The sequence below is a fragment of the Scardinius erythrophthalmus genome (assembly GCF_964197995.2).
Source record: "Scardinius erythrophthalmus genome assembly, chromosome: 15".
Lineage (NCBI taxonomy): Eukaryota > Metazoa > Chordata > Actinopteri > Cypriniformes > Leuciscidae > Scardinius > Scardinius erythrophthalmus.
Genome location: NC_138235.1, coordinates 34910361 through 34935521, shown reverse-complemented (window position 1 = coordinate 34935521; position 25161 = coordinate 34910361). Strand labels below are relative to the sequence as shown.

General features: G+C 36.7%; 1 protein-coding gene across 1 annotated transcript in view; it reads right to left on the bottom strand.

Moving 5' to 3' along the window:
* Positions 1–25161, bottom strand: part of cdh24a (cadherin 24, type 2a) — a gene marked incomplete at its 3' end in the record, with an annotated part of 83909 nt that extends 58748 nt beyond the window's left edge. The window contains exons 1-2 of the mRNA XM_081385824.1: positions 25028–25161; positions 5307–6346 (exon numbers count right to left, since the gene is read on the bottom strand). Of these exons, the coding sequence (XP_081241950.1) occupies positions 5307–6098 (792 nt within the window). The 5' untranslated portion in view covers positions 6099–6346; positions 25028–25161. The remainder of the gene's footprint in view (positions 1–5306; positions 6347–25027) is intronic.

Below are 25161 nucleotides of genomic sequence, written 5' to 3'. Positions count from 1 at the left end.
TACAATGTGAAATTTCAAAGCGTCAACACAAATAACAGAAACAACAACAGAAAAAAACATGGCAGTGATGGTGGTAAAAATAAAATGATATAATATGAACAATAAATTGTAGCTAGTATTTACAAATAAATTTTTTTTATTATTTACAAATAAAATTATTTTAATTATTGAATAATCACTCAGTAATTGAAATATTTATAGCATTTTATAGTATTTAATTTTTTCGAAAGTTAATTAACCAATTACTTTTTAAATAATTAAAATCAAGTGATTTATATTGTGATTTTTTTTATCTATTTAAATTTATTTCTCTATTCTCTAGTATTGCACACACATTAATTTTCACAGTGACCATCAACACAAACACACTAAGAGCCCACATTGTGCAGGGACTGTCTCGCGCTGCTCACAGAGTGTGTCGAATCTGACCACATGCTAAGAGGGGCTTCAGCCGCGCTCATGGTCCAGTGATGGGCAGGTTTACCGCCTACATTTAAACTAAGACCCTGAGCTTAACAGACACACACAGCACAGAGCTGCCAAAAGCTTCCAAAAGTGCCAACCCCAAGAAAACAGCCAGAGATAAACCCACCACTGCTAGCTCAGGACCGCCAGAACCATCTTTAGCTTTCTCTCCTCAATAAACGGTGACAATTGGGCGCCCTTTAACCTGCCAATTAACAGCAGGCTGACAGAACACACACTGCCTCCTTTAGCTCTAGCATTCAGTGTTTTAACCGGTTCGGAATTGCTCTTACTGGTACTATTTTCTGAATTCGTATACAGGTAGTAAATCCCATAATGCAATGCGGTCAACTTCACCATTCACATCCAAAAAAAAAAAGAACAGGTCATATGGTACATCCAAATTCACATGCTTATGCACTATTCTATGGCGTTTTGTTGTATACTGTGAATAGTGATGTGTTCACACTGAAAATACCAAATAGAAAAAGTGCACTTTAAATAGTCAGATGATGCACTTAACCGAAAAAATTACTTGTGCATGTTCATGCAATCAATCATGCGACTCTGATGTTGAATGACAAAACAACCATATAAAATTCGGTCCCACTTTATATTAAGTGGCTTTAAGTACTATGTACTTACATCGAAAAATAAGTACAATGTACTTATTTGTGTTCAGGTTGTATTGTAAAACACTTGTGCTGCTATTGAGGTGTGATACAGGTAAGGTTAGGACAGGTGTGGTGGTATGGGTGGGTTTAAGGGTGGGTTAAGGTGTCAGGGAAGGGTCAACAGTGTAATTACACATGTTACATAAATTAATTACAGCTGTAATTACATGCAGGTATTTTCAAAATATAAGTACAATGTAAAAACATGCATGTACACAACAAGTCCATTGTATCAAATTATTAATTCCAATGTAAGTACGTAGTACTTAAAGCCACTTAATATAAAGTGGGACCTAAAATTCCCACATTACACGACTGAGTAGACGTGTAGATCTAGTGCGTCATTTGGGATACAAATATAGCCACCTTGCGGAGAATGCACACACTGCGACTTGTCAAACTAAATAACTGCAATGACCACCAACCAATGAAACTGCGAGAAAGAGCGCAAGAGAAGGCCAAGACAGTGGGAAGTGTGAGCGAAAAGAAACATCACACACTTCTGCCCACGTCTCCTCAACCACTGTCTCGTCCATATTTAGCCATTCTGTGCAATTCAGTGCAAAAACGACGACAAGCTCTTATTCTTTGTTGCTCATTGACATGTTGTCAGCGGTGAGACTTTACCACGGCTACAGGGGTGTTATTAGGCACAACGTGAAGCAGTGGCAACAGCAATTTGATGAAAGATGCCAAAGTGCACTAGAAGTGAAATTTAATGGAATAAACAACTCTTCCACCAAATAATATACCGCATCTAATCGTGGGCTGTTCGCGACTGCCATTAATACAGAATGTGTATCACAAATAGAGCATGAATTTAGTCATTACACATTTTAAAATGTGTCAGAATTTCACATATATTAATTGAGATAAAATAAATATCTTGCTTAAAATGGCCATCTTGACAGGGTAAAATTGGTGTGTCATTGCAAATGCAATGAAATCTTCGTGCCATGTTATGTGGTTAGTAATTATCAAACACTATTGACGACAAGAAAAAAAAACACTCACTGCTCTTGGCTGGAATATTTAGTAGCATTAATAAATAGCATTAATCATAAATGAGTTAGGACTAATGTAAAAACAAACTAAATGTAGTGTTTTGTACAATATACAAGTGCAACTAAAAACTAAACTTACATTGAATAACATATAAATAAAAATATTAGATGCAAAAACTTTTAAAAACTTGAATAGAAAGTACTGAAGTAAAATAAGTTGATGCACTAAAATTGCAAAAATTGAATACAAATAAAATGAAAGCTGAACAAAAATGAATAACTAATTAAACTAATAAAAATGACTAAAACAAACTATAACAAACTAAATTTAAAAAGAGCTCTTTTAAAATATTAATAAATACTATAATAGTATAGCCTGGCTAACGTCAGACCTCTTTCTCATTGAGACTTGGTCTGGGAACCACACGTTCATTTTCTCGTATTTGAGGCGTGGTTTACGAATGCCCAGAGCCGTTTATTGGGCGCTACGAATGTCTATCAAATGCGCCTGTACGTAGATCATAGCCAATCGTTTCAATTATACCAGATGACGTATGTAGAGCGACAGAAATTTGACGAGGAAGAAGACGAAATAAACTTGCGTTCTAAACTATTTAGAACACTAAGGCTGCATCTTCGCGTCTGATGCCATGTTGGATCCATAGATATAAACAAACTGCTTCAGTGTGTCGCATAGACGTCGTCATCGTCTTGCTGCTCCCTCCCCGTTCTGTGATTGGTTCCCTTTTTGAGGGGAAAATCTGGTCCATGGTGTCCAGGCTGCCTAGCAGCGTGAATAAAATCGCCCTGCGCTCAAGGCAGCATGGGGAAACCCAGGCTAATAATAGTATATAAATTAACACATGCAGCAAATCACTGTACAGACAAAATCAAATGTTTTTGCAATTCGTCGAAAACGAACAGTGATGAAGGGTTTGAAAGGATAAAAACATGCAACTGTGCAAAAGATGAGAAAGTACGTTTATTATATATATATATATATATATTTCTAAAACAATGATTTTGAATTTTAATGTACTATCTGGTGTGCGACTGCTTTACAAATACTGGAACTTAACAAGTTGTTAACAAGGTAATGCTTCACAATCAAATAAAGCCATTTCTCCTCAGTTTGTAGGGCAGAATAGAGAATCTCTAGAACAGCAGAAGCATGTGATTTGAGACACCATCTTTATCCTCAATATGTATTTCCGCATCCCATTTTCTCTGTTTTTTCCACCTCCTCTCAAATCTGTTATATAAATCTCCTAATCATCTGCTCTCGGATTTGTGCTTTTAATTGCTCTACTGCAGTCATCTGTACACCAAGATGTTTCACTGTGGGAATTAAATGAATCCAATCCGTAAAAAAACAAAACAAATTTAGAGACGAAAAAAAAAAGAATGAAATTTGGGAAATGATCTCTGATGAGTTTCCCAGCAAGAAAAGCCCCTCCCTGCTTCTCGTTTTCTTTCATTGTACACTGTTCTCCTTGATCTATCCGATTTTTCCTCTTTTTGATTCGTGTCCAAATTTGCCATTTCAGAAACACCACACGCACTTCTCTCGAGTCCTATGCGTGATTCCTCCACTAATGGGTTCAAAGGAGGCAAAATGCACACATCACATAAATACCTAAACACATGCATGCACAAATGTGCACACTCAACTTCTCAATAATAAATACAAACCTAGAGGTCCTTGGGAAAATAAAATACTGAATAGATGCTTCTAATATGCATCTCTGACTACTCTTGAAGAATATTGTAAATGGACCTAAGTGGCCTCTTTAGTTTGTAGAGCAAAGGCAGTGATGGGTATGAATCTCTCAAAGGTGAAGTGTGTTATTCTCTGCACAGCTTGTATAGATTGGACAAAACAGATAGAGCCACTAGCATTAATAAAAATCGTTGATTATAAGAATAATGCTTAATATGTTTGTGGAAATTTTCCCCTCAGAAATCTCTTGTGAACAGAATCAGCCTTCGTTTGAAATAGAAATCTTTTGTAACATTATAAATGTCTTTACTGTCACTTTTGATCAATTGAATACGTCCTTGCTGAATAAGAGTATTCATTTACAAAACGTTTACAAATCCAATTGGAAAACTCCTAGTTCATCCATCAAAGTCAGTGCTTGTGTTTCGACTCTTAGCAGTGGAATGGTCAACTTCAGTTTGTTCTGTGAGACAGCTGCCCTCCGTTCAGCCAGAACTGATCCACAATGCAGTTCTCTGGATCGTACACAGGTGAACGGTTGCATCGTGATGAACAACAACAGTGACAACAGCGTGTCCTGGCCCATCGGATAAACATTTACTAGGATACAGTGTCAGGCAGAGAAGCGGATGCAACATTTATGAGGTGCGCTCTCTTGATCTCGTGTTGGTTTCGCGCCAGACTCTTTAAAGCCTTGTGTTCTGTATAAGCAACTGGCAAACTTACTCAGTGTGAATCGCAGCTAATGCGACCTATACAGCGCAGCTCATTACCGCAGAGCGTGTGCGAGCATCTGTGTTTTTCAGTGCATGTGTGTCTGTGCATGTGTTACTAAATGTGACCACTGAGCATGTAATTGCGTTTTGCAGTTTTTTTTTTCTGGTGACATCCAATAATTACTGTCAAAATCCTGCTTTAACAAACTCTGAGGCAATGCAATAGCCTTGATTTATTTATAAAAGAACCTCCCAAATCGACCTGCTTAGCAACAAGGATGGTGTTATAATGTTTGCGAGATTAAAACGTCTTGAAATAAATGGACAGAACCATAAAGGGATGAGAATTGTGTCATCATTTACCAACCCACGAGTCGTTCCAAAACCTACATGCATTGGCCACAATTTTCTCTGAAATCACAGATGGACAATAAAATACATTTTTCAAAATATCTTCTTAGGCTTGGAACAACATAAGGATGTCCAGAAATTATAATTTTGATTGAACTATGCATTTGTAATACTTCCTATTACAATTTCTACCTAAACCTCTTATGAAAAGACTTTTCTCTTTGGCTTATGCCACCAAGCCCTTTTATTTTTCACATTGAAAACCATGTTTCACTCAATAAGTTGCATTGGAGAAGTCAAATTATTTGCAAACACCGTTTCATCAAATGAAGTTCTAAATTATCATGCAAGCATAACAATCAAATGTTCACCTTACCCGTCCAATCAGCACCGGTTCTGGTCCACTATATTCCTCTATCACAAAAAACTGGTTCCATATCCAGCTTCTCCGGCTCCGGGATTGTGGGGGCATCGCACCCAGATTTGGTCCAGTAAAGGTCCTGTGGAAATCACCACTGCTTTCTGCTTCTTGGCTGCCAATTATTATAGTTTGCACTTCCTGTCTGCTGTTTTTTAACCCAGAAGGAGGCTTCAGCCGGATCACGCTGGCGTCTGATCGAGTAGATCTGTCAAGTCCTTTTTCCCCAGGTTCAGTTTCAGTTTCCTCTACTGCAGGAGTTAGATCAGCGGGAACGGAGCGATCTGGAGATATTTTGGAGTTCTGGTCATGAGGTGATCCTGCTGTCTTAGTGTTTTCTGGGATATCTTTGGAATTGGGATGAAATTTACTCAGAATATGTGGAGTAGAATCTGTGTTCACACTTGCATCAGACAACAAAACTGGAGTCAATGTGATTTCAAATCCAGTTTTTGCAATTTCTTCAATCTGTGTGTGATTCAATCCTGATACAGAGTCGATAGCTTCTTTGTTGCTTTTTGGCAAACTATCCTCATTTTTATTTGCTAATCTCAAGCTTGGTGTTTCTGCTTTGTTGGCAAACGGCATCTCACTTTGCCCTTCCTCCACGTCTAGACTCTCTACCCGACTGTCTTTCGTTGCAGTTTGCATATGCTCCTCACTTTTCCATTTTCTCAGACGGGCACTACTTTCGCCGAGCTCCAAGCACATGCACAGAAAGAGCAACGCAGCCCAGATACTGCCACTCATCTTGCCTCACTTCGTTATTAGTCACAATGTCTGCCACGGGGGAAAGAACAATAAGATCGACCTTCACTCACGCTCTGTCTTGCTGAGTGGGCGGCAGCTTCATTCATCTCCTCTTCCCAATTCCCTTATTCTTCATGAGGCTCAGTGGTCATTTAGCATCTTATCCGTTTTTGTGGATTACATTTCTCTCTTTGGGTCGGGTTAAACACAGAGGGCGATTCCCATGGTTTGGGTTTGATTGGGCAAACCTGTTCAAAGAGATAAGAGGATGAGAATCAGTGCTGATCATGAGTAAAGTTAATTGGGATTTGCTGTTGGGATTACTGGAAAACTAGCACAGTTTCAATTAGGTGACAGTTTTAGGTCTCTGCAGGATCATCATGAGTACAGAAACGTGCATGACTAGCCAAGGTTCATAAAACTTTCAATCTCTTAAAATCTGGGACTGCTCCAAAGAAGCCTTTCAAAGCACACAATAAATACAGAAGCTGAGCGGTTAGTTTCCATTACTTCCCCAAAATGAGGTTGAGTTGAGGATTTTAAAGTCTTTTAGAGCATTCAACAAACGTGATTGACAAATGTGATTCATTATTTGTTATATTTTTTTTCTTTTTGTCACATACCTGATATCCAATAACTTGATTTAAGGATATACCATGCTATTAAAAGGAAAAAGGAAAAAAGCAGACAGCTTCTCTAGTCTAAACATGTCCAAAATAAATTACAATCATGCATCTTTTAAGCAACAGTTTTAGAAGCAAAAACCAATATTGCAACATTCCTTAAACTGCCCTTGGCCATCTCACAAACTTTATGCTTGTGAAATGTAATTACTGGCTTGCATTTTAGGTGGCTAAGCACTTTGAAACAGTCAATCACTTGGTTCATGAAAACGTGTTGAATTTCATGATTGTGCATTTTACAGGGCTGTTTCGAACTGTCCGGACGAGGTTATTTCCATCCACATTAACACTCAACCATTTCAAATTCTGGCACCAAACCATGTCCTCATTCACTTTTATGCGGCACATTTTTAGAGGCACATGGAGGCTCTAAACTGCACTACAGCTCGACTATTTCAACAAACAATGCCGACTCTATCTTTATACAAGGCTATTTGTCACTAACTGTCCTTTTAAAATATCAAAGCGTAAATCTGACTCAAGTATTTTATAATAATCAAGCTGTACAGCAGCTGTCTTTGACTACAACTGAATATTCTAGCTTTACCACCCTTGTGAATAAGAAGTACACTTTAGCATACTTTTAAAAAGAATACTTACTACAGAAAAAAAATCTCTAAAAGAATATTCTTAAGTGCAAATGTAATTTTTTTCACACACTTGGGGAACGTTTACAAGATAACGATAAGCTTAAAACGGACAAGATTTTCCTTTGAGTTCTTTGTCAAAACGATCCCCATTGACACGGATCCTCGAAAACGATTAAAAGCGCTGTATTCTGCCAGGCCATTAGATGGCGATGAAACACTAAGACTGAACACGTAAAATGCATGTACATGACGTCATCGTCTTCAGAGATTTGAGTTTTTGTTGATTAAACAGAGACCGTTTTCAAAAGTTAGCGTTTTCAGGCACTCAAAACGCCGTTGTTGTGTAAACGAACGGCCAAAACGCATACAAAGATTTACGTTTTTAGTTGAAAACGGTGTCGTGTAAACAGCCCCTTAAAGGAGAACTCCGGTCAATTTTAACATTGAGCTCATTTTTTTGTACATTTGGAGTGCTGTCAATACAGAGAACAACGACAAAAATTGGTGTTGCCTACACCGAGTTATTCTATTTTTAAAATTTGCACCCTGTTGACTTCAATGGGGCAAGTTTTAAACCTGCTTCTAGCCTCTTAACATCCTTGATGTGTCATTACAAGTGCACAGAAAATGTGAGTGATTCCTTCAGAGTGAACACGAGTCAATCTGACTGCAGTAGATGTGAAAGATATGTATAAAAATGATGTTATTTAAGCCAGCGCAAATACCTGTGTTTACATCCTGTTTTCGGTTGAAGTCCAAAGTAGTCGATTGCCGAGTTCACGCGCATAGGTTTAGTTACCTATGATCACGCGCGTGAACTCGGCAATCGATTACTTTGGACTTCAACCGAAAACAGGATGTAAACACAGGTATTTTAATTTCATTAAAAAAATTAGCTCAATGTTAAAATTGAGCGGAGTTCTCCTTTAATTGCATGTAAATTTAAATGAAATGAAAATGTATTATAATGCAATTTCATTTTTATTTCATATATATGGTTAGCATTTATGGTCAACTAAAATATATCTTAAATGTCATTTCTACTGAAACGTGCATGTCATGTATTTAAAAATATTTGTAAATGGACATTTCTAATTAAGAAGCAGCAATTTAGTACATTTGCAATATATTAACTTTCAATGTAATATCGAATAACACACTAGCTAAAATGCTTCAAAAATAATTGCACAACAGAAGGTTTATACAACAGTGATTTAAACAACAGTGATTTAAAATGTACTTTAAAGTTAAAAAAAATGTATTTGACATTATTACAAAGTTAACGTTTTAAAAGTGCACTTGAGTGTGTTAAGAAACATAGTCATGAAATTGAACTCTCTTTAAGTAGGCCTACTCTTAACTGGCCTTTGATTTCATTAATATCATATTATCTGCAATTTTATTAATATATAAATTTAAGATTTGAAATACACTACAGGTACACATTAAGGGCACTTTTTAACATATACATCTATTCTCGCTTTACTGCATCTAATGTATTTTACCCGTGTTGGCAATTGTAATTTTTTTCTTTTTCTCTCAAATCCTGCTGATGTCTAAACATTCAGACAGCTTTCCATAAACAGATTAAAAGCAGGAGAGAAATGGCCATGTCCTGAACCAGTCAACCCTGTAGCTCTTCCTCACACATTTGCACATCCAACTCGGGTTTCCTGCGAGACAGAAGATAAGAGCACACTTTCAGCAAATGTAATCATATGGCCATGGCACTGGATCAAAAAATTTAAGAGCAGTTATTTTGCCCTTTTCTCCGATTGTCTAATGAGTCTCATTACAAAAAAAAGGAAAGAAAAGAGGCTAAATCCATCTTCAAATGCCTTGCTTTAGCGTGTCTCAGAAAAACAATACGGTCATGTTGAACTCGGCACGTCTCTCAGGAGACCACGGCGGTGGAAGTAATCTCTGATCAATGATTCAGACGGAAACCACAAATGTCAGCTTTCACAATCTGGACTGTCTCTGAGCTCAGGCTATGGTTTGAGAGCTGAGACTCAGGCTACATCCAAACTTTCAATTATCAGAGTTGTGTGACTCGTGAACCTCGATGTTAGCACAGAAGTGACATTTTGTAATTGTGTTTCTTTACAACCGGGAGCTACCCATAGAAAAGTCAAGAGAGGAAACGTTGAAAAAAAAAATAGATTTGAACATTTACTGAATAAAATGTGTGGAAATATTTTTGTGGAACAAAAAAAAAAAAAAAAAATTATACATATATCACTGCAGTATTATTATTATTTTTTAATTCTTTGATGAATGGAAAAAAAGCATTCATTTAAAAATAGAAATATTTTGTAACATTATAAATGCTTTTACTGTCACTTTTGATCAATTTAATGTGCCCTTGCTGAATGAAAGTACTTTTTCAACCCGAAATGTTTTGAATGGTAGTGTTTCACAGTTTCCACAAAAATATTAAGCAGCAAAAACTGTGGACTACAGAGCCCTACACATGACATGCAGGAAAAAAATATGCATATCGTGGCCACAAATTAATAATTTGTTCCCACAATTTACCAAAACATCAGCACATTTTACTAATTCATTTTCACGTTTCAGGTAAATTGTGCATGATATAATTAATTCATAACCTTGTTTTACTAAATCGTGCACATGATTTAATAATTAGTTAAAGGTAGGGTAGGTAGGATTTTTATAAAAAACTTTTTTTCAAATTTGTTTAAACTGTCTTTATATACCAATACATAATTAAAATGTAAGTGCTCTGAAAAAGAGAGTATAAAAATCGAGTGACTGTAGACCTTTTAATCTGCAATAAACACAGCTCATTATTTCCATTCGGGACGAAACAATTGATTGGTTTGGGCGACTGTCACTCACTCTTGCAACCATGGCTACCACCCCTATTGCTAGATCTGCCCATATGCGCGCGCACCCGTTTGATTTGAGGAGTGCAAGAGAGTGTTTATATACTGTCTATGCAAGAGAGGCGCGGAACCTACGAAGAATAAAATTATGGCAGAGAAAGAGCTTTCAAAATTCAAAGCACCTGCATATGCAGTCAGCGAAGGCAAACAAGGCAAAAACTACTTCCTTGGACCCTGCCCGCACTCTTGAACGACCTCCTCTGCTTCGCCCCATAGACTGTAAAAGCTTCGCCCTCGACCCCGGACCTGTCCTCGAACCGACGATGCGGTACTTGTCTCCCGAGTGTAGTCCTCATTAGAGTCAACAATGTTTTCATCATGGAAACTCTTACATGCAAAACACCGTATATGTTATGAATCTAACACGAAATTCACCTTCATCACAGTGTAACTGATGGTAATGGAAAAACATGTTAATGCAACCTGTTTTTAGCTTTGCCTTATAAATATAGCTCGTTACCTATAAATATAGCTCGTTACCGAATCAAACAAAGTATATTTTAAACTTTACCAGTATCGATATGCTAGCTTGATAGTGAGTAGGCTACTAAAAGAAATCTTATGTTTATATTTATAGTGATAAAGTTAGGTATTTTATTACATGTGATTCTGACATGATGTCACTGCATGCACTGCGCTCCTTCCTCTCCACTCGTCTCAGGTAATAAATGCGTCTTCCAGGTGAGCCTGAGCGTTTGGTGTCGCGCGTTCATGTGTTTTGGGGGCGTGGCTTTGGAAGGAGCTCAGAAGGGAGGGGGTGGAGTGAATGGAAATAATGAGCTGTGTTTACAACAGTCGTGAGAGGTCTACAGACACTCGATTTTTATACTCTCTTTTTCAGAGTACTTACATTTTAATTATGTATTGGTATACAAAGACAGTTTAAACAAATTTGGAATGTTTTTGTTTAGAAAAATCCTACTTACCCTGCCTTTAAATCGAGGGAACAAATTATTATATTGTGCACATGATACTAAAACGAGAAGAAACTCAAAATTTGTGGAACGATATATATTTGTGTCCATGTGCAGGCCTCCGTAACATTGTTCAAAATAAAAAATGTTTCTTGAGCAGCAAATCATCATATAAGAATGATTTCTGAAGGATCATGTGACTCTGAAGACTGGAGTAATGATGCTGAAAATTCAGCTTTGATCACAGGAATAAATTACATATTAAAATATACTAAATTATAAAAGTTATTTTAAAATTGTAATAATATTTCACAATATTACTGTTTTTAATGATTTTTTTTTATTTTTGCAAAAAAACAAAACAAAAAACAAAAATGTATTCCAAAATTGGACCAGTAGTGCACGGTTAGGGGTTTGCTAAGTATAAGCAATAATAATAATAATGATTCTTACATTATAGATTTTCTGATTTAGGACAGTCATGTCTGGAGCTCAACTCAAAACTTTTTTTTACAGATTCTTCTCAGGAAGAATATAAAGACAGAACCTGGTGCAGGACAAGGCGCATTAGACCTTGACTAAGATTGGTTTTCGATCGCAGTGAATTGCCATTTAGCTGAAACTCTGCAATGTCCGAGATGAGAAAACCTTTTGCACCAAGCCGCCGTATTCACACTTGAGTCCATGACACCCCATAGTACATTAACTTTAATTTATTCTGAAGCACTCCCATGCCCAGACTGAATAAAACATGTGCGATATGTACAGTACAAATCCCCGTGACAGTCTTCTTGCCCTGGGTCTTTGTTCACCTCGTAAGAGCTTGTACCATAGGCCATGAAACGCATCATTAATAGAAAGCAATAAAGTGTCTGTTCGGGCCGCCGCCTCCCCGGCTGTGGATCAATATTGTTTCCACACATCAGCGGCGGTGACAGCAACTGTATCGCGGGGGAAAGTGATAGAGACAGGTGGAAGTGGGTGGGCTGAACATGGCTGTAATGGAGCGCCAAGGCCAAACTTATGCAACTGAATCCAATTAATCAGCAGACTTTGATGGACGTGATGGCAAACAAACAAATAAAGATCAGAACAAACTCATCCGTGTGTTTTTCATCCGTTCTTGTCACTGTGTGTTGAGTTAATGCTGAAAAATGAGGGGTTGTGTGTGTTAGGCCTGCAATATTTTTGCTTCATTACATCTGATGCATTTTATCATATTCCAGCTCTACTAAATCAAAGCATTTTACATCAATTTAGCTCTAATACATCAAGCATTTTACCATATTTCTGCTTTAATATACTGTATGTCAAGAATATTTCCAATCATGTTGTACATCTTGAGCATCTTAGCATTAGCTTTGCTATACTACCATAATATTTTACCATAGCTTTACCACATCTCCATATGTATCTCTGTATTACAATATTACAAGTATTTTACTGTTTCAGATTTATTACATTTACCATAATCCAGCTTTGCATGTTTTGCATGTTACGTAACAATCATATTTGAAGTATATTTTACCATATTCAAGCTTTACATGTTAAGTATTTTACTATATTTCAGATTTACTATTTCAAACATTTTACCATATTCCAGTTTTACTACATCTCAAGTATTTTACCATATTTCGCCTTGACAATATTTTAAGTATTTTACATTAACCAGATATAATGTACCACATCATATATTCAGCTTTACCACATCTTAAGTATTTTCCATATTTCTTTTTCACTATCGCATTCAAGTTTTACTACTTTAATAATTTTTACTATATTTTAGCTTTTCTATATTTTAAGTACTTTACCATATTTAAGATTTACCACATATCAAGGCTGCGTTTCCCAATAACGTTGTCTCTTAGCACACTATGAAGACTCTAAAGGTATAACTTAACTAAAGGTATACCATTTCTAGGCGTGTTCCCCGAACCATACCTTAGGAAGTTCACTTCAGTAATAGTGGAAATTGCATTTATTTGGATTAATGGGATATTATAAAAAATAATCCAAACTATAGCCAAGCCTACATATTTTAAAATTGTATCATATATTGCTGCCACAATAACGGCCCATTACACATGTTTACGTGCTTTCTTCTTTGTCCTTTGTTGGCTGAGGTGGAGCTGCGATAAAATATTGTTCTTATAAAAACTTTCCAGCACTTCAGTAGCCTAATAAAAGTGTACATCGTACGTACGGTGCTCGGCAGTGATCAGAAAGGATTTAAACAGTGAAGTTTGAAGTGATCTCTTCTTGTAAACTTAAGAGATGTGGATTTGGACGGCAGTTAAATACCGTACGACCCCACGAGAAACCATTAGCATCTGAATAGGGCTTAACTATGCTTTCACTGGCCTTTGAAAGCGCTCCGCGGACGGCGCCGTCTTTCATTTAGCACAACTATTCGCTGTGTCGCTGCCATAGATTGAGCAATCATTCACAATCATTCCCTTTGAATAGACTCCTATGCCTTTACTGGCTAATGGTTTGCCAGCTGATGTAATAATTAAAAAGCTAACAACAATCAGTGTAATTACAATTTTATTCTGTGCATGAAAACACTTGAAATAGCCTAATTGAATACTGTGTGTATTAACTTCAGAATTATATTCGTATACTGAGATGTGAAGACGTTTTTTTTGTTGCAGTGTTGGCGACCTGTTAACAGTGATAAGGTAAAGCTAAGAGTGGTCCAGACCAAACTTCCGAACGTATGACTTACAGAAGGTATAGCCTACTTAACGTTTAGGGAAACACGTATTAACGATAAGGTACAGCTTAAGGTATAACCTTAGAACGACGTAGCGTAGCGTTATGAAGATTTTGGGAAACGCAGCCCAAGTATTTTACCACATCAAGCACTTTACCACATACCAGCTACAATACATCCTAAATATTTAACAATAACTGCAGTATTTTATTATATTTCCACTTTACTTATCTATTTTATCACATTCTGGCTTTATTATTTGACCAAATTCTTGCTTCAAGTCACTTTAAGTAGCCTATTTAACCATATTCAAGCTTTCCAACATCAAATATTTCACCATATTCAATCCTTACTGCATTTCAAAAATTTCTAAATATTCAAGCTTTACTATAACAAAAGTATTTAGCAATAATGAAGTCGAACTATAACTACAGTACTTTCTTTTACAAAGCCTTACTTGCGTAACTAAGAGGAATTAATCAACAGCCTCAGACGGAAGTGCCAGAACAAATGAATAAAGCTTGTGACAAACTATGTTTTTTCTTGTCAGTGTTTCCAGTTAATGCTCGCTGAGCAACAGGGAATTGTGTCAGTCCCTCTGAGCTGATAATATTGTTTCTGACTGTCAGAGGTTGCTTTGTATTCATGAGCGCTACACCGGCTATAAGGCCTTTTTACGTGCCATCGAATTCTTTATATGAGCTAGCATTTTCTATGATTAACATGAGACCTGATTTTGAATCACATTTCCCACTGTGGAGCCAAAAACACAGCAGAATCCGCAGTAACTTCAAGATTCTTCCTCTAAAGTGTTGCTCTACTGGGCCGAGAATTCAATGCGGTTCTTGTCATGGGTCCAAATTGGATCTACTGACTTAGGACCCCTCGGGCTAAGCATCTTGAGGAGAGCGAACTATCAGAAATATCTCCTTGAGCTGATAAATTGAAGCCATAAATGGCATAATTAATTCCTGTGTTCTGCACCCATACATTTAACGATCTGGCGTTCGTTAGCATTAGAGTCAGGTCCCAGCCATTGATCTTAAGAGCCCCAAGGCATGATGGAGCCTGTCACCAACATAACGAGACTTAAGAACTATAATTACCAGACATTTCTCTTCCTCAATCCTCCTTCCCATCTCCCTCATTCATCCATCATTCTCCCACAATAACGCTCTTAAAGGTGATATTATATTCAGAAAATACTCTGCCATTTCAAAGTTTGGGGTCAGTAATAATGTTTTTTTTAAGAAATGTATAATTTTACTCAGCAAGGATGCATTAAATTGAGCAAAAGTGACAGTAAAGACTTTTATAATGATTTCTATTTCAAATAAATGCTGTTCTCTGTCTATTCACCAAAGAATCCTGAAAAAATGTAGGCCTATCCCAGTTTCACATTGGATACACAGCATCCCTGCTGAGTAAGACCTTCAAAAGCATCTTTTGATTATGACTTCAAGATGATGTGTGAATTTATTTTATGCAAAAATTCTTCATAACATGCAAAGTGCACTTATTCATTCCCTGAAAGGTTTAACACACAAAAAAATGTATCTCACTTATTGAGCATCCCGAATTCTGGCGGGCGGGACTCTCTATTTTGTCTGTCCGACATTTTAAATTGTTCCTACATTGACAGCCACTCATAATCAGCTGTGTATTCTGATACATTTTTACAAGAAACACGTGAAAAAATATCAAATATGCCCACAAGGCAAGCCATCTGATTATTCAGATTTCACTCAATGTAATATGATATGGTGCTAATAGTGCCATGTAGAAATACTATAAATATATGAAAGGATGTGTATTGCTTAAGTCATGTTTGCATGCAGTTTTTGCTTTGGTGCCTCTACTTTCTAATATAAAACCTCCACACACTGGTTTAGATGTCACATATTTTAAAGTATTTGTATTTATACCTACACTAAAGAAAAGCCCACCATTGAACCTCTGAAATATACAGACACACACCACACTTTTACAAATCCTTTTCAGCATCCTACACTTTCGCAGGTCTCTACACCACAACACAATTATAACTTGCTCACTAAGCCTCATTCATTAAAATGGAAATGAGGAACGGGCCGGCCCTCTGAGTGTGTACAGCTGCTTTTTATTGATCCAAACTGGAGTGTTTACCTAAGAGATGAAAAAAAGACAACAACAGAATTATTCTAGAATTCACAGAGTTGCTCTGTGTCATATGGGAGCACAGAAAGTGTTTTGAGCTTCTGCCTTGCTATGGCTCAATCTGTGTTTTTTATTCTTTTTCCTCTTTCTCGTCCCATTATTCAAGTCCCTCTCAAAGGTAAAAAGGGGGGATAATGTCATCTCTGCTAGAGCTGCTTTTAGGATCACATTAACACTTGCTCATCAATATTAACATCAAACTTTCTTCTCCAAATGCATCTTTCCTTTTCATCTCATCGCATGCCCCTTCTGATACACTTCAGTTTCGTTGAGGCCTAAATCCCTTTCCCCAACCCATTAAACGTACTTTGGCTCTTGCTATCTTTGGAAGAGAAAACTACCATGCTAATCGTACTATTCCTGTGGTATATAATTTTGCAGTGTGCAGAGTAAACTGCCTGAATGCACTGCATTCCCAGATGACCTACTACTTTTGACAACATGTGCATTACAACTAGAATACACTTAAAATGCAATGCATCTTCTTTCTTTACATAAAATTATACAGTATGCACAATAACTGGGACCCTGAGACCAAAATATCATAGAGACTTGAGACTCGAGATGGCTCTTTTGACTTCAACCAGCAATCACATAGCAACCACCCAGAACACCCTAGTGACCGCATAGCAACAAGTGAAAAAAATCAACACTCACAACATCAAAGCAATGCTTTGAAAGATCACTCTTAAAGGGGTCCTATTATGCTTTTCCACTTTTTCAACTTTAGTTAGTGTGTAATGCTGCTGTTTGAGCATTAAAAAAATCAGCAAAGTCACAAAGCTCAAAGTCCCCCCCAAAGGGATATCTTTTATTAAACAGAATCCACTTTCCAAGAACTACAACGAACGGCTCATTTGGATTATAACATGTTTTTTCCTGGCTTTGTGAAGTCATAAGGTAAATCATTTAAATAAACCTTGCTCACAGAATCCGCAAAAAAGGGGACGAGGCCTGGTTGAGCTCTGCTATGTCAAAGAGATGCTGTTTTTTCCACATTTCCAAAACTCATTTGTTTGACCTTCCTAAGGCTGATGAACTTAGAGTGGTTAAAATGTATTTTAAACACTGTTCCTGAACATTAAAACTCAAACGTTTATCTGTGCACTGCACATTTTATGGAGAACAGATCGTTTTCTGTTGCTTTTTTAAGCTCTAAGATTGTTCACCGCTCCTTAGGAAAATTAACAATGGTTTTGTGATCGATTAATGTTTGTATTACCTTAGTTTTCCAACAAATATCATGATTAAATGATGGATAACATCATTTTGGATTTATAGCCGTCTTAATTTATGCCGTTTCACGATGTGTGTTTCGTGTTCATTCAATCACCTTCATTTCCACTAATGCTCACAAATCAGCATTTTTATAACAGTAAAATCTCTTTTCATGTAGTCAAAATATTATATTGTGTCATGTTTATCAAAATAAAACTGATTAAAAAAAACCATAGACCCCCACAACATTGATATTTAAATAGTATAGGCTTATGTTGAACAAACAAATATTCTCGTACAAACAGACGCTGTATTAAGCAGTATTATGGAAATGTATCTGAAACGTCTGTGTATTTGACAAACATTGCATTTATTTCACTTCAGCTGTGGTAAAGTATGCAAACACCACGTGCAGTCACTACGGGAAGCAGAAAGTGCCCGACTTCACGTCTCAGTTTTCAGCTGCTCCCGGCTGCCGATCGGTTACATCCAGCCGCAGCCGACCAATTGTTTCCTTAGGCTTAAGCCGCTTGTCCACCAGCGTCTCGATTTCTGACGCGACGCCAAAGCCCATTCATTTCCTATGGAACTACGTCAGGCAGCAAAAACGCCCCCGCAAAGCATGATGGGTCACGTCGCGTCGATTTGGTCAACAGCGGCGCCGCAAAAAAGTATCTCGGTGGATACTTTATGCAAATGAGAGCGTCAAAACACGGGGCAGCAGCCAATGGAAACTCAGCGGTGAGAATTTGTGTATGGGCGTTGCTATGGTTTCATATTTAAAGTACAGGGTGGGCCATTTATATGGATACACTGTAATAACATGGGAATGGTTGGTGATATTAAAGTCCTGTTTGTGGCACATTAGTATATGTCATGGTCACCACCCATCTTGAGGAGTTTGCCCCCTCACATATACTAATGTGCCACAAACAGGACTTTAATATCACCAACCATTCCCATGTTATTACGGTGTATCCATATAAATGGCCCACCCTGTACATTCCCCCAAGCAGCGAAAACGTCACAGGCGTCGCGTCGGAACAAAAATTGATCGGACGCTGGTGGACAAGCGGCTTTAGTCCCTGGGTTGTTTCCATAGCTGTGTTCGAGGCGCTTCTCAAACGAGCCTAACTGTGCCCTAGGCCTAGGGTATGGGGGCAATTTTCAGACACAGCCCATATTTATTTCCATAGCTACTAATCACTTACACCTGTTCCTTGTTACATCCCTTGTTAGCTTGTGTATTTAAACCCCAGTGTTCTGCTATGTTATTTGTCTGTTGTTTTCCTTGATGAATGTTATGTGCGTTTGTATTAGTTCTGCTTTTACCTGGATTTACTTTTGCTGTTTTTCTTTAAATAACTGTTTCTGCTGCACTTGGATCCAAATAGCTGTCGTTTCTGAAATAGCCACATTATAAATGCACAATGTTAAACTTTAAACGGTGAAAGAGAGAGGCTTGCTTTGGAATTGCTTAGCTTACAAAGTGTAAAGTAAATCATTTAGCACTACCTTAAAACATAAATTTTAACTGACTGTCAGTACGAATACTGTGCCGTCTTCAGGCCAAATGATCAAAAACAAACTCTGCATTATGGAGCGCAGATATTAGAGCTCTGTTCATTAGGGAGACACACAGCTTCTCCGGTGCATAAGAACTTCTAAAAAAAGTCTTTTGATTTAGATTTAATCTGTAATAGGAAAAATGTGTTTAAAGCAAGTGAAAACAGCTGCTGCGAGTAAAGGTTAAAAAGAAACTTAACAGAACAAAATAAGAACTGCAGAATATGCATCATTTTGAATAATTAAAATGTGTAGGTTGATTCCCTGTAAAAACCTATTTAAATAATGGCAGAAAAGAAAGATATTGGGGCATAAAATATATATATTTTTTTTTTTCGTGATTTGAAAATGAATGCATCAGCTTGTTGGATTTAAAAATAAAATAATAAATAATAAAAAATCATAGTAATATAATATTAAATAGGAGTATTAAATATTAAAAAAGAGAGCTATGGAAGTGGCCAAAAAATAAAACTGAATAAATGTTAGAGTGCATGTGAGAGGTTTATAAATATTTTTGATTCATGCAGGCTCGAAAGGGTAACGATGAATGGTCACTGCATCTCAAATGGCAAATCGCTGTTCCAGTCTCACTTCACTGGACTCAAACACAGCCGCCAGTAAAAATAACCCACGAGCTTGTCAGATTCGCACAGGCATAAGACAGGAGACGCACACATATTGCATGTGTGAGATTCAGAGAATGGTAAAGCCTTAAATGGCTGACCCCACAAAAGCACTGGATATGAAACTCACTTGAGTATCTCATGCAGATCTGAGCTGCTTCTTGCAAACTGAGCTGAATGTCAGATTCCATCCTTAACAGGCAGTCCGGGACTTATAATTCGCAGAACATTTGTTGAACAAATTTGTTCTTAACGAACAAGCTGGAGCAAACGCACACACGTATAGGCCTACACACCCTGACCGCGCGAGAATTTAATTACAGTGAGTTGTTGCAGTAATCTTGCTTTAATGCTCAGACTGATGCATAGAATCCATTAAGAGAGACGAACTAGAAATCAAGGAGAAGGCAAAACACCTCCCTATTAATGCCAGTTTGCAAGTGTCACGGATTTGCTGGTGTTCAGGAGATGCATGACGCAGGAAATCAATAGAGATACTTTTATTAAACAGAAAATATTCACAAGGGAACAAACACGCTTACATCACACGAGAACTGAAGGGATTGAACAGAACTGGGAGTATTTACACACCGAGTTAACTAAATGAACAACAGGTGAACATAATCAGTAACTAAGGAAACTAAATAGCTCACAATGAAGACTTAACTGAAAGGGTAAACATGGAACCAAGACATATGAACAAAAGCACAACTACATAACTCTGACAGCCAGCTTTGAGCTGTCATAAAGATAATTATTTTCATGCAACACGTACTGAAACCAAGTTAGAGTCTACTCACACACACGAATATCACAAACAAAGTTGCTTCTTATAATAACATGGTATATGAAAACAGTAATTATACAGAACTGTGGAAATGATTTGATGGTTTAACATTTGAAAATGAAGAAATTAAGACAGCCGTTTTTATTATAATTTTACAGTTGTAATGTAAAATAAAATTATTATTATTATAAAATACTTTATTTTAGAGTGAAATATTAAAAGAGTAATATTTCTTGTTTTGTTTGTATTTATTTTTGATTATAGTAAATAATAATATAAAAATATGTAGGCTATCATTATTATGTTTAGCCATATTGATATATAATCATAAAGTTTTCAACAAACTGTGCAGCCCTACAAAAAGCACAGCAAACCTGGAATTTATTTTTTTAAATCACATATTAAATTGCAATCACAGTTTGTTTTTGTTTTTATAAAAAAAAAAACACACAATTTGATTTACTCCCACAAATCATGCAGCTCTAACTTTACTATACTGCCACATTTTATAAGGGTTTAAACAAAGGCTCTGTTTTAAAACATAGTGAGCTACCTTGCTGTCTGCTGCCTGTAAATGAAACAAAATGGAGCCTCATAAGTGACCATTTAGGCAGCATTTATATCAAATCTTTTTTTAATCAACTTTTCAGTACTGAATCAATTTGAATGAAATTCAATTTCACTTGAGGCTGAATGAAACTATGCTTACATATGTATATATAAATGCAGAAATGTTAAACTACTCAATCTTTCTTCCATCTTGGAATTTATTCACAATGCATTGTGGGAATACCTTCTTTGCAAATGATACATGCAATGCTTGCTTCAAAAAATTCTCAAAAAAGGCATTTTTTGGAAAAGACTTCACGTCTGGAACATTCTTATGATGCAGCCCACGTATGCAGCTTGCCAGGGACGTGAACAGAGTTCCTCAGGGGCCCCAGGGCTCAGATGTAAAAAGGGGCATATATATATATATATATATATATATATATATATATATATATATATATATATATATATATATATTATATATATATATATATATATATATATATATATATATATATATATATATATATATATATATATATATATGCTTTGCATCTCAGAAATATATATATATATATATATATTTTAAGTATATTAAAATAGAAAACCATTATTTTAAATTGTAATATTTTTTTTCTGTATTTTTGATCAAATAAATGCAGGCTTGATGCGCATAAGGGACTTCTTTAAAAAATAAATAAATAAATAAAAAATAGTAATGTGTGTGCAAATTTTTGACCAGAAGTACTGTCCTATTTATACTATTGCTGCAAAATTATCAAAAATGTTAAAATAATAAAGTCACCATTTCGCGTGTTGTTGTCAGCCTACACTTCTCATAATAGGCCTGTAGGCCTGGGCTTCATTTCACAGACTATGATAGTTTCATCAAATGGTAAACGGTGTATCAATATAGACTAAATGCAAGTGACTTGAATAGGCTACTATACTTACCATTAATGCTACTTTTGGTGCAGGTTCTGTGCAGTGCTTTGTAGTCAATTAACATCCATTAGTTCAACGACGCAGATTCGGATCGCTTCATAAATGTAAATTCGTCTGTCCATGTAATTTTCAAACGATTAATTTATAAATGACCGGAAAATTACCGCTCCACTTCACACTGTCCAATGACATTTGAACTTGTTGTGCCAGATGATGATTGGTCGGTGTATTATGACAAACAGGTTTCAATGAATTATGTAATATTTTAAAATATGTGATATGTGGATTTTTAATTGAATCGACACACAACCTTCTATTATATATAAAAAAAAAAAGTTTCACAATTGTTTGGTTTATTTTTTTCCTGCCGTCGAGCCATATACTCACCGAAAGAACCTTATTTGGCTCGAGAGCATCGGTTCTCGAGCATACTGTGGGATACCTACGTTTACACTAGTGCATTTTCATTTTCGCTACGGTTATGCCTGCCGTCCACACACACTACTCCGGAGTTTTAGACCCTCGAAAACGGAGACTGACCCCGTCAGTCAAGACCAAAGCAACGCAACTTGACGCAAGTGACGCAACCCAGACTGACTTTTGTACACATTGTTATGTTAATTATAATCAAATGCATTTTTTTTCTTTTTTTATTGACCACAATATTATCATTGATATCTGATTGAGAAGGGCAGTTTTGATTAATTTTGAAATAGGGCACCCAAAGCCAGAGCCGGTTCTAGACATTAGGAGGCCCTAGGCAAAATTCATGTTGGAGGCCCCCCACCCCCAATAAAAAAAACACTTGAAACAAATATGATTCCTAACCTTTTTATTTATACAACATTTAATTTTAAAAGCAGTATATTTTTACTTACACAGTACATAAGTTTGGACACATTACTATTTTTAATGTTTTTGAAAGAAGTCTCTTATGCTCATCAAGCCTGGATTTATTTGATAAAAAAAAAACAGAAAAATAATAAAGTGAAATATTATTAAAATTTAAAATAATGGTTTTCTATTTTACTATACTTTATATTTCTGTGATGCAAAGCTGAATTTAGTGCCACGTGATCATTCTGATTTATTATCAAATGTTAGAAATGGTGCTTAATATTTATTTTATAACCTGTGATACTTTTTTTCAGGATTTTTGATTATTAAAGAGTTGTTTTAAAAAAGTCTTCACTATCACTTTTTATATATTTAACACATATATATTTTTTTCTGTATTTTTGATCAAATAAATGCAGGCTTGTAGAGCATAATAATAAACTTCTTTCAAAAACATTAAAAATAGTAATGGGTCCAGACTTTTACCGGTACTGTACATATTAATCAAACTTTATCTACGGTAATCTCTTTTTTGTTTAATGAAGATGTTATTGTTGTTGTTGTTATTTTGCTGTTTTATTCAATTTATTCACAGTTCCAGAATCCCACTTCAGTAGATGAGCATAAGTGCTTTTATATTGCATTGCTACCTTAAATATGCTATACACAAATCAAGTGGAAGAGAAAGACACGATCGCTATACTGAGCAGAAAAAAATATATAAAGTGAAATTATTGGCGTAATGTCAGGAATCTAATCATCAGCAGAATTTAGAAGATAGACCCATAGATATGAGATCCTTTAGACTATTTGAAACATTTAAAAATGTTGTAGTGTGTTGGCTTTTTAACTTAGAATACAGACGTCTTGTCTTTTAATTTTGTAGCTTTTTTACTAGTCAGCTCCCGACGCGATGTTATTCATTGTACGCGCAAATTCAAAGCGTCGCGTCTGGGCACGTTAATGACGCTCGCGCTCTTTTAAACTCGTAATAAAGCGGTGAATGATTTTTCCAGAAATGACGCTGATCTACAGTACAAGTTTATATTTAGAATACATTGCAATCACTCCAAAATAGATGACGACAACTCTCACACCTGCATTATGAGCTGTGCTTCTTTGTGTGCTTATTAGGCTTTAGCCTCGCAGCATCTGATGGATGCGTTCGTTACACATACTTTCAGAAGCCGGCACACATTAATTGGTTTAACTGCAGTAATGTAACAGTCTATGGTTAAGATAAACATCGTCACTATTTATAGTGAATTAATAAATATTGAAATAAATTGTAGATAGGACATTTGTACTTTTTTTTTTTTTTTTTTTGTCCCTCTGTCTGGGCCCCATCCCGCCAATCGGGCCCTAGGCACGTGCCTAGTTTGCCTTTGCGTTAATCCGGCTCTGCCCAAAGCACTTGCCTGCAGCTTGCTAGGTTTTGGAGCAGAGCCTATACTTCTGACTGGCCTCCCATAAACTTCAATTGTTCTCACATGATCGGGCAATTTATAATCACTATAAACATATCTTTAAACTTTACAGACATTTCTGGATTCCTCACAAGTAGGAGAGAGCAGGTAGGCTATATATAGTTGCATGAGGAAGTTGTCTCAATGTCTATATTTAAATAACATAAGATTTTGAGTCAAAAGTCCAATTACACAAATGCTTGCTTTCCCTGTAGTGATTTTGTCTATCTATCTATCTATCTATCTATCTATCTATCTATCTATCTATCTATCTATCTGTCTGTCTGTCTGTCTGTCTGTCTGTCTGTCTATCTAGGTGTGACAACTTGCCCCGGTGTCTCCTATAGCGCACGCGCACACAGCTGTTAACTACAATAACTGAGCCAGTTTGAGCAGATGCTGAGGTTGTAGGTTCAAGCCCCAGAAGGCTTGATGAACTATCCACTGTATTGTTCATGAACCGGTTCATGAATCACAAACTACAACGTGCCTTCGATCAAGACCGCTGACCTCAGGTTATTAAAACAGTATTGAACCCGTAATAACTGACCCAAAGACACTACAATTGGAGCACTAATTAGTAATCGAGCAGCCTTTAGTGCGCTGCGAGTCCGTGCGCTCCGGTAACCGGTCACCAGCGCGCGCGGCGCGTCTCCATCTGTCAGAAATTCAGCATGAGCAAAAGCAAAAGGTGTATTTTTTCCCCCCAAATGTATCCACATGAGACACATCCAGCCAGCCAGAACACATCAGCGAGTATCTGTCGTTTTCCACAGTCACAGCACATGTCTATGGACTCAGCGTGTGCCTGTAGATATCCAGACATTCAGCGCATGTTTCCGCTTTGATAAGTTTGAAATGCTGATGACACGAAACGCATGTTATACATACAACCTGCCGCTTATAAAAGGTATCAGGTCTTACCTACAGGAGGCTGATTTTACATGACAGCTGGAGAGTCTTGACTTGAGTCATGTGTTGGTGAAGGTCTGACAGACAGACACGCGCACAAAGAGGAGCGCGTACTCGTACTCTCTCTCTCTCTCTCTCTCTCTCTC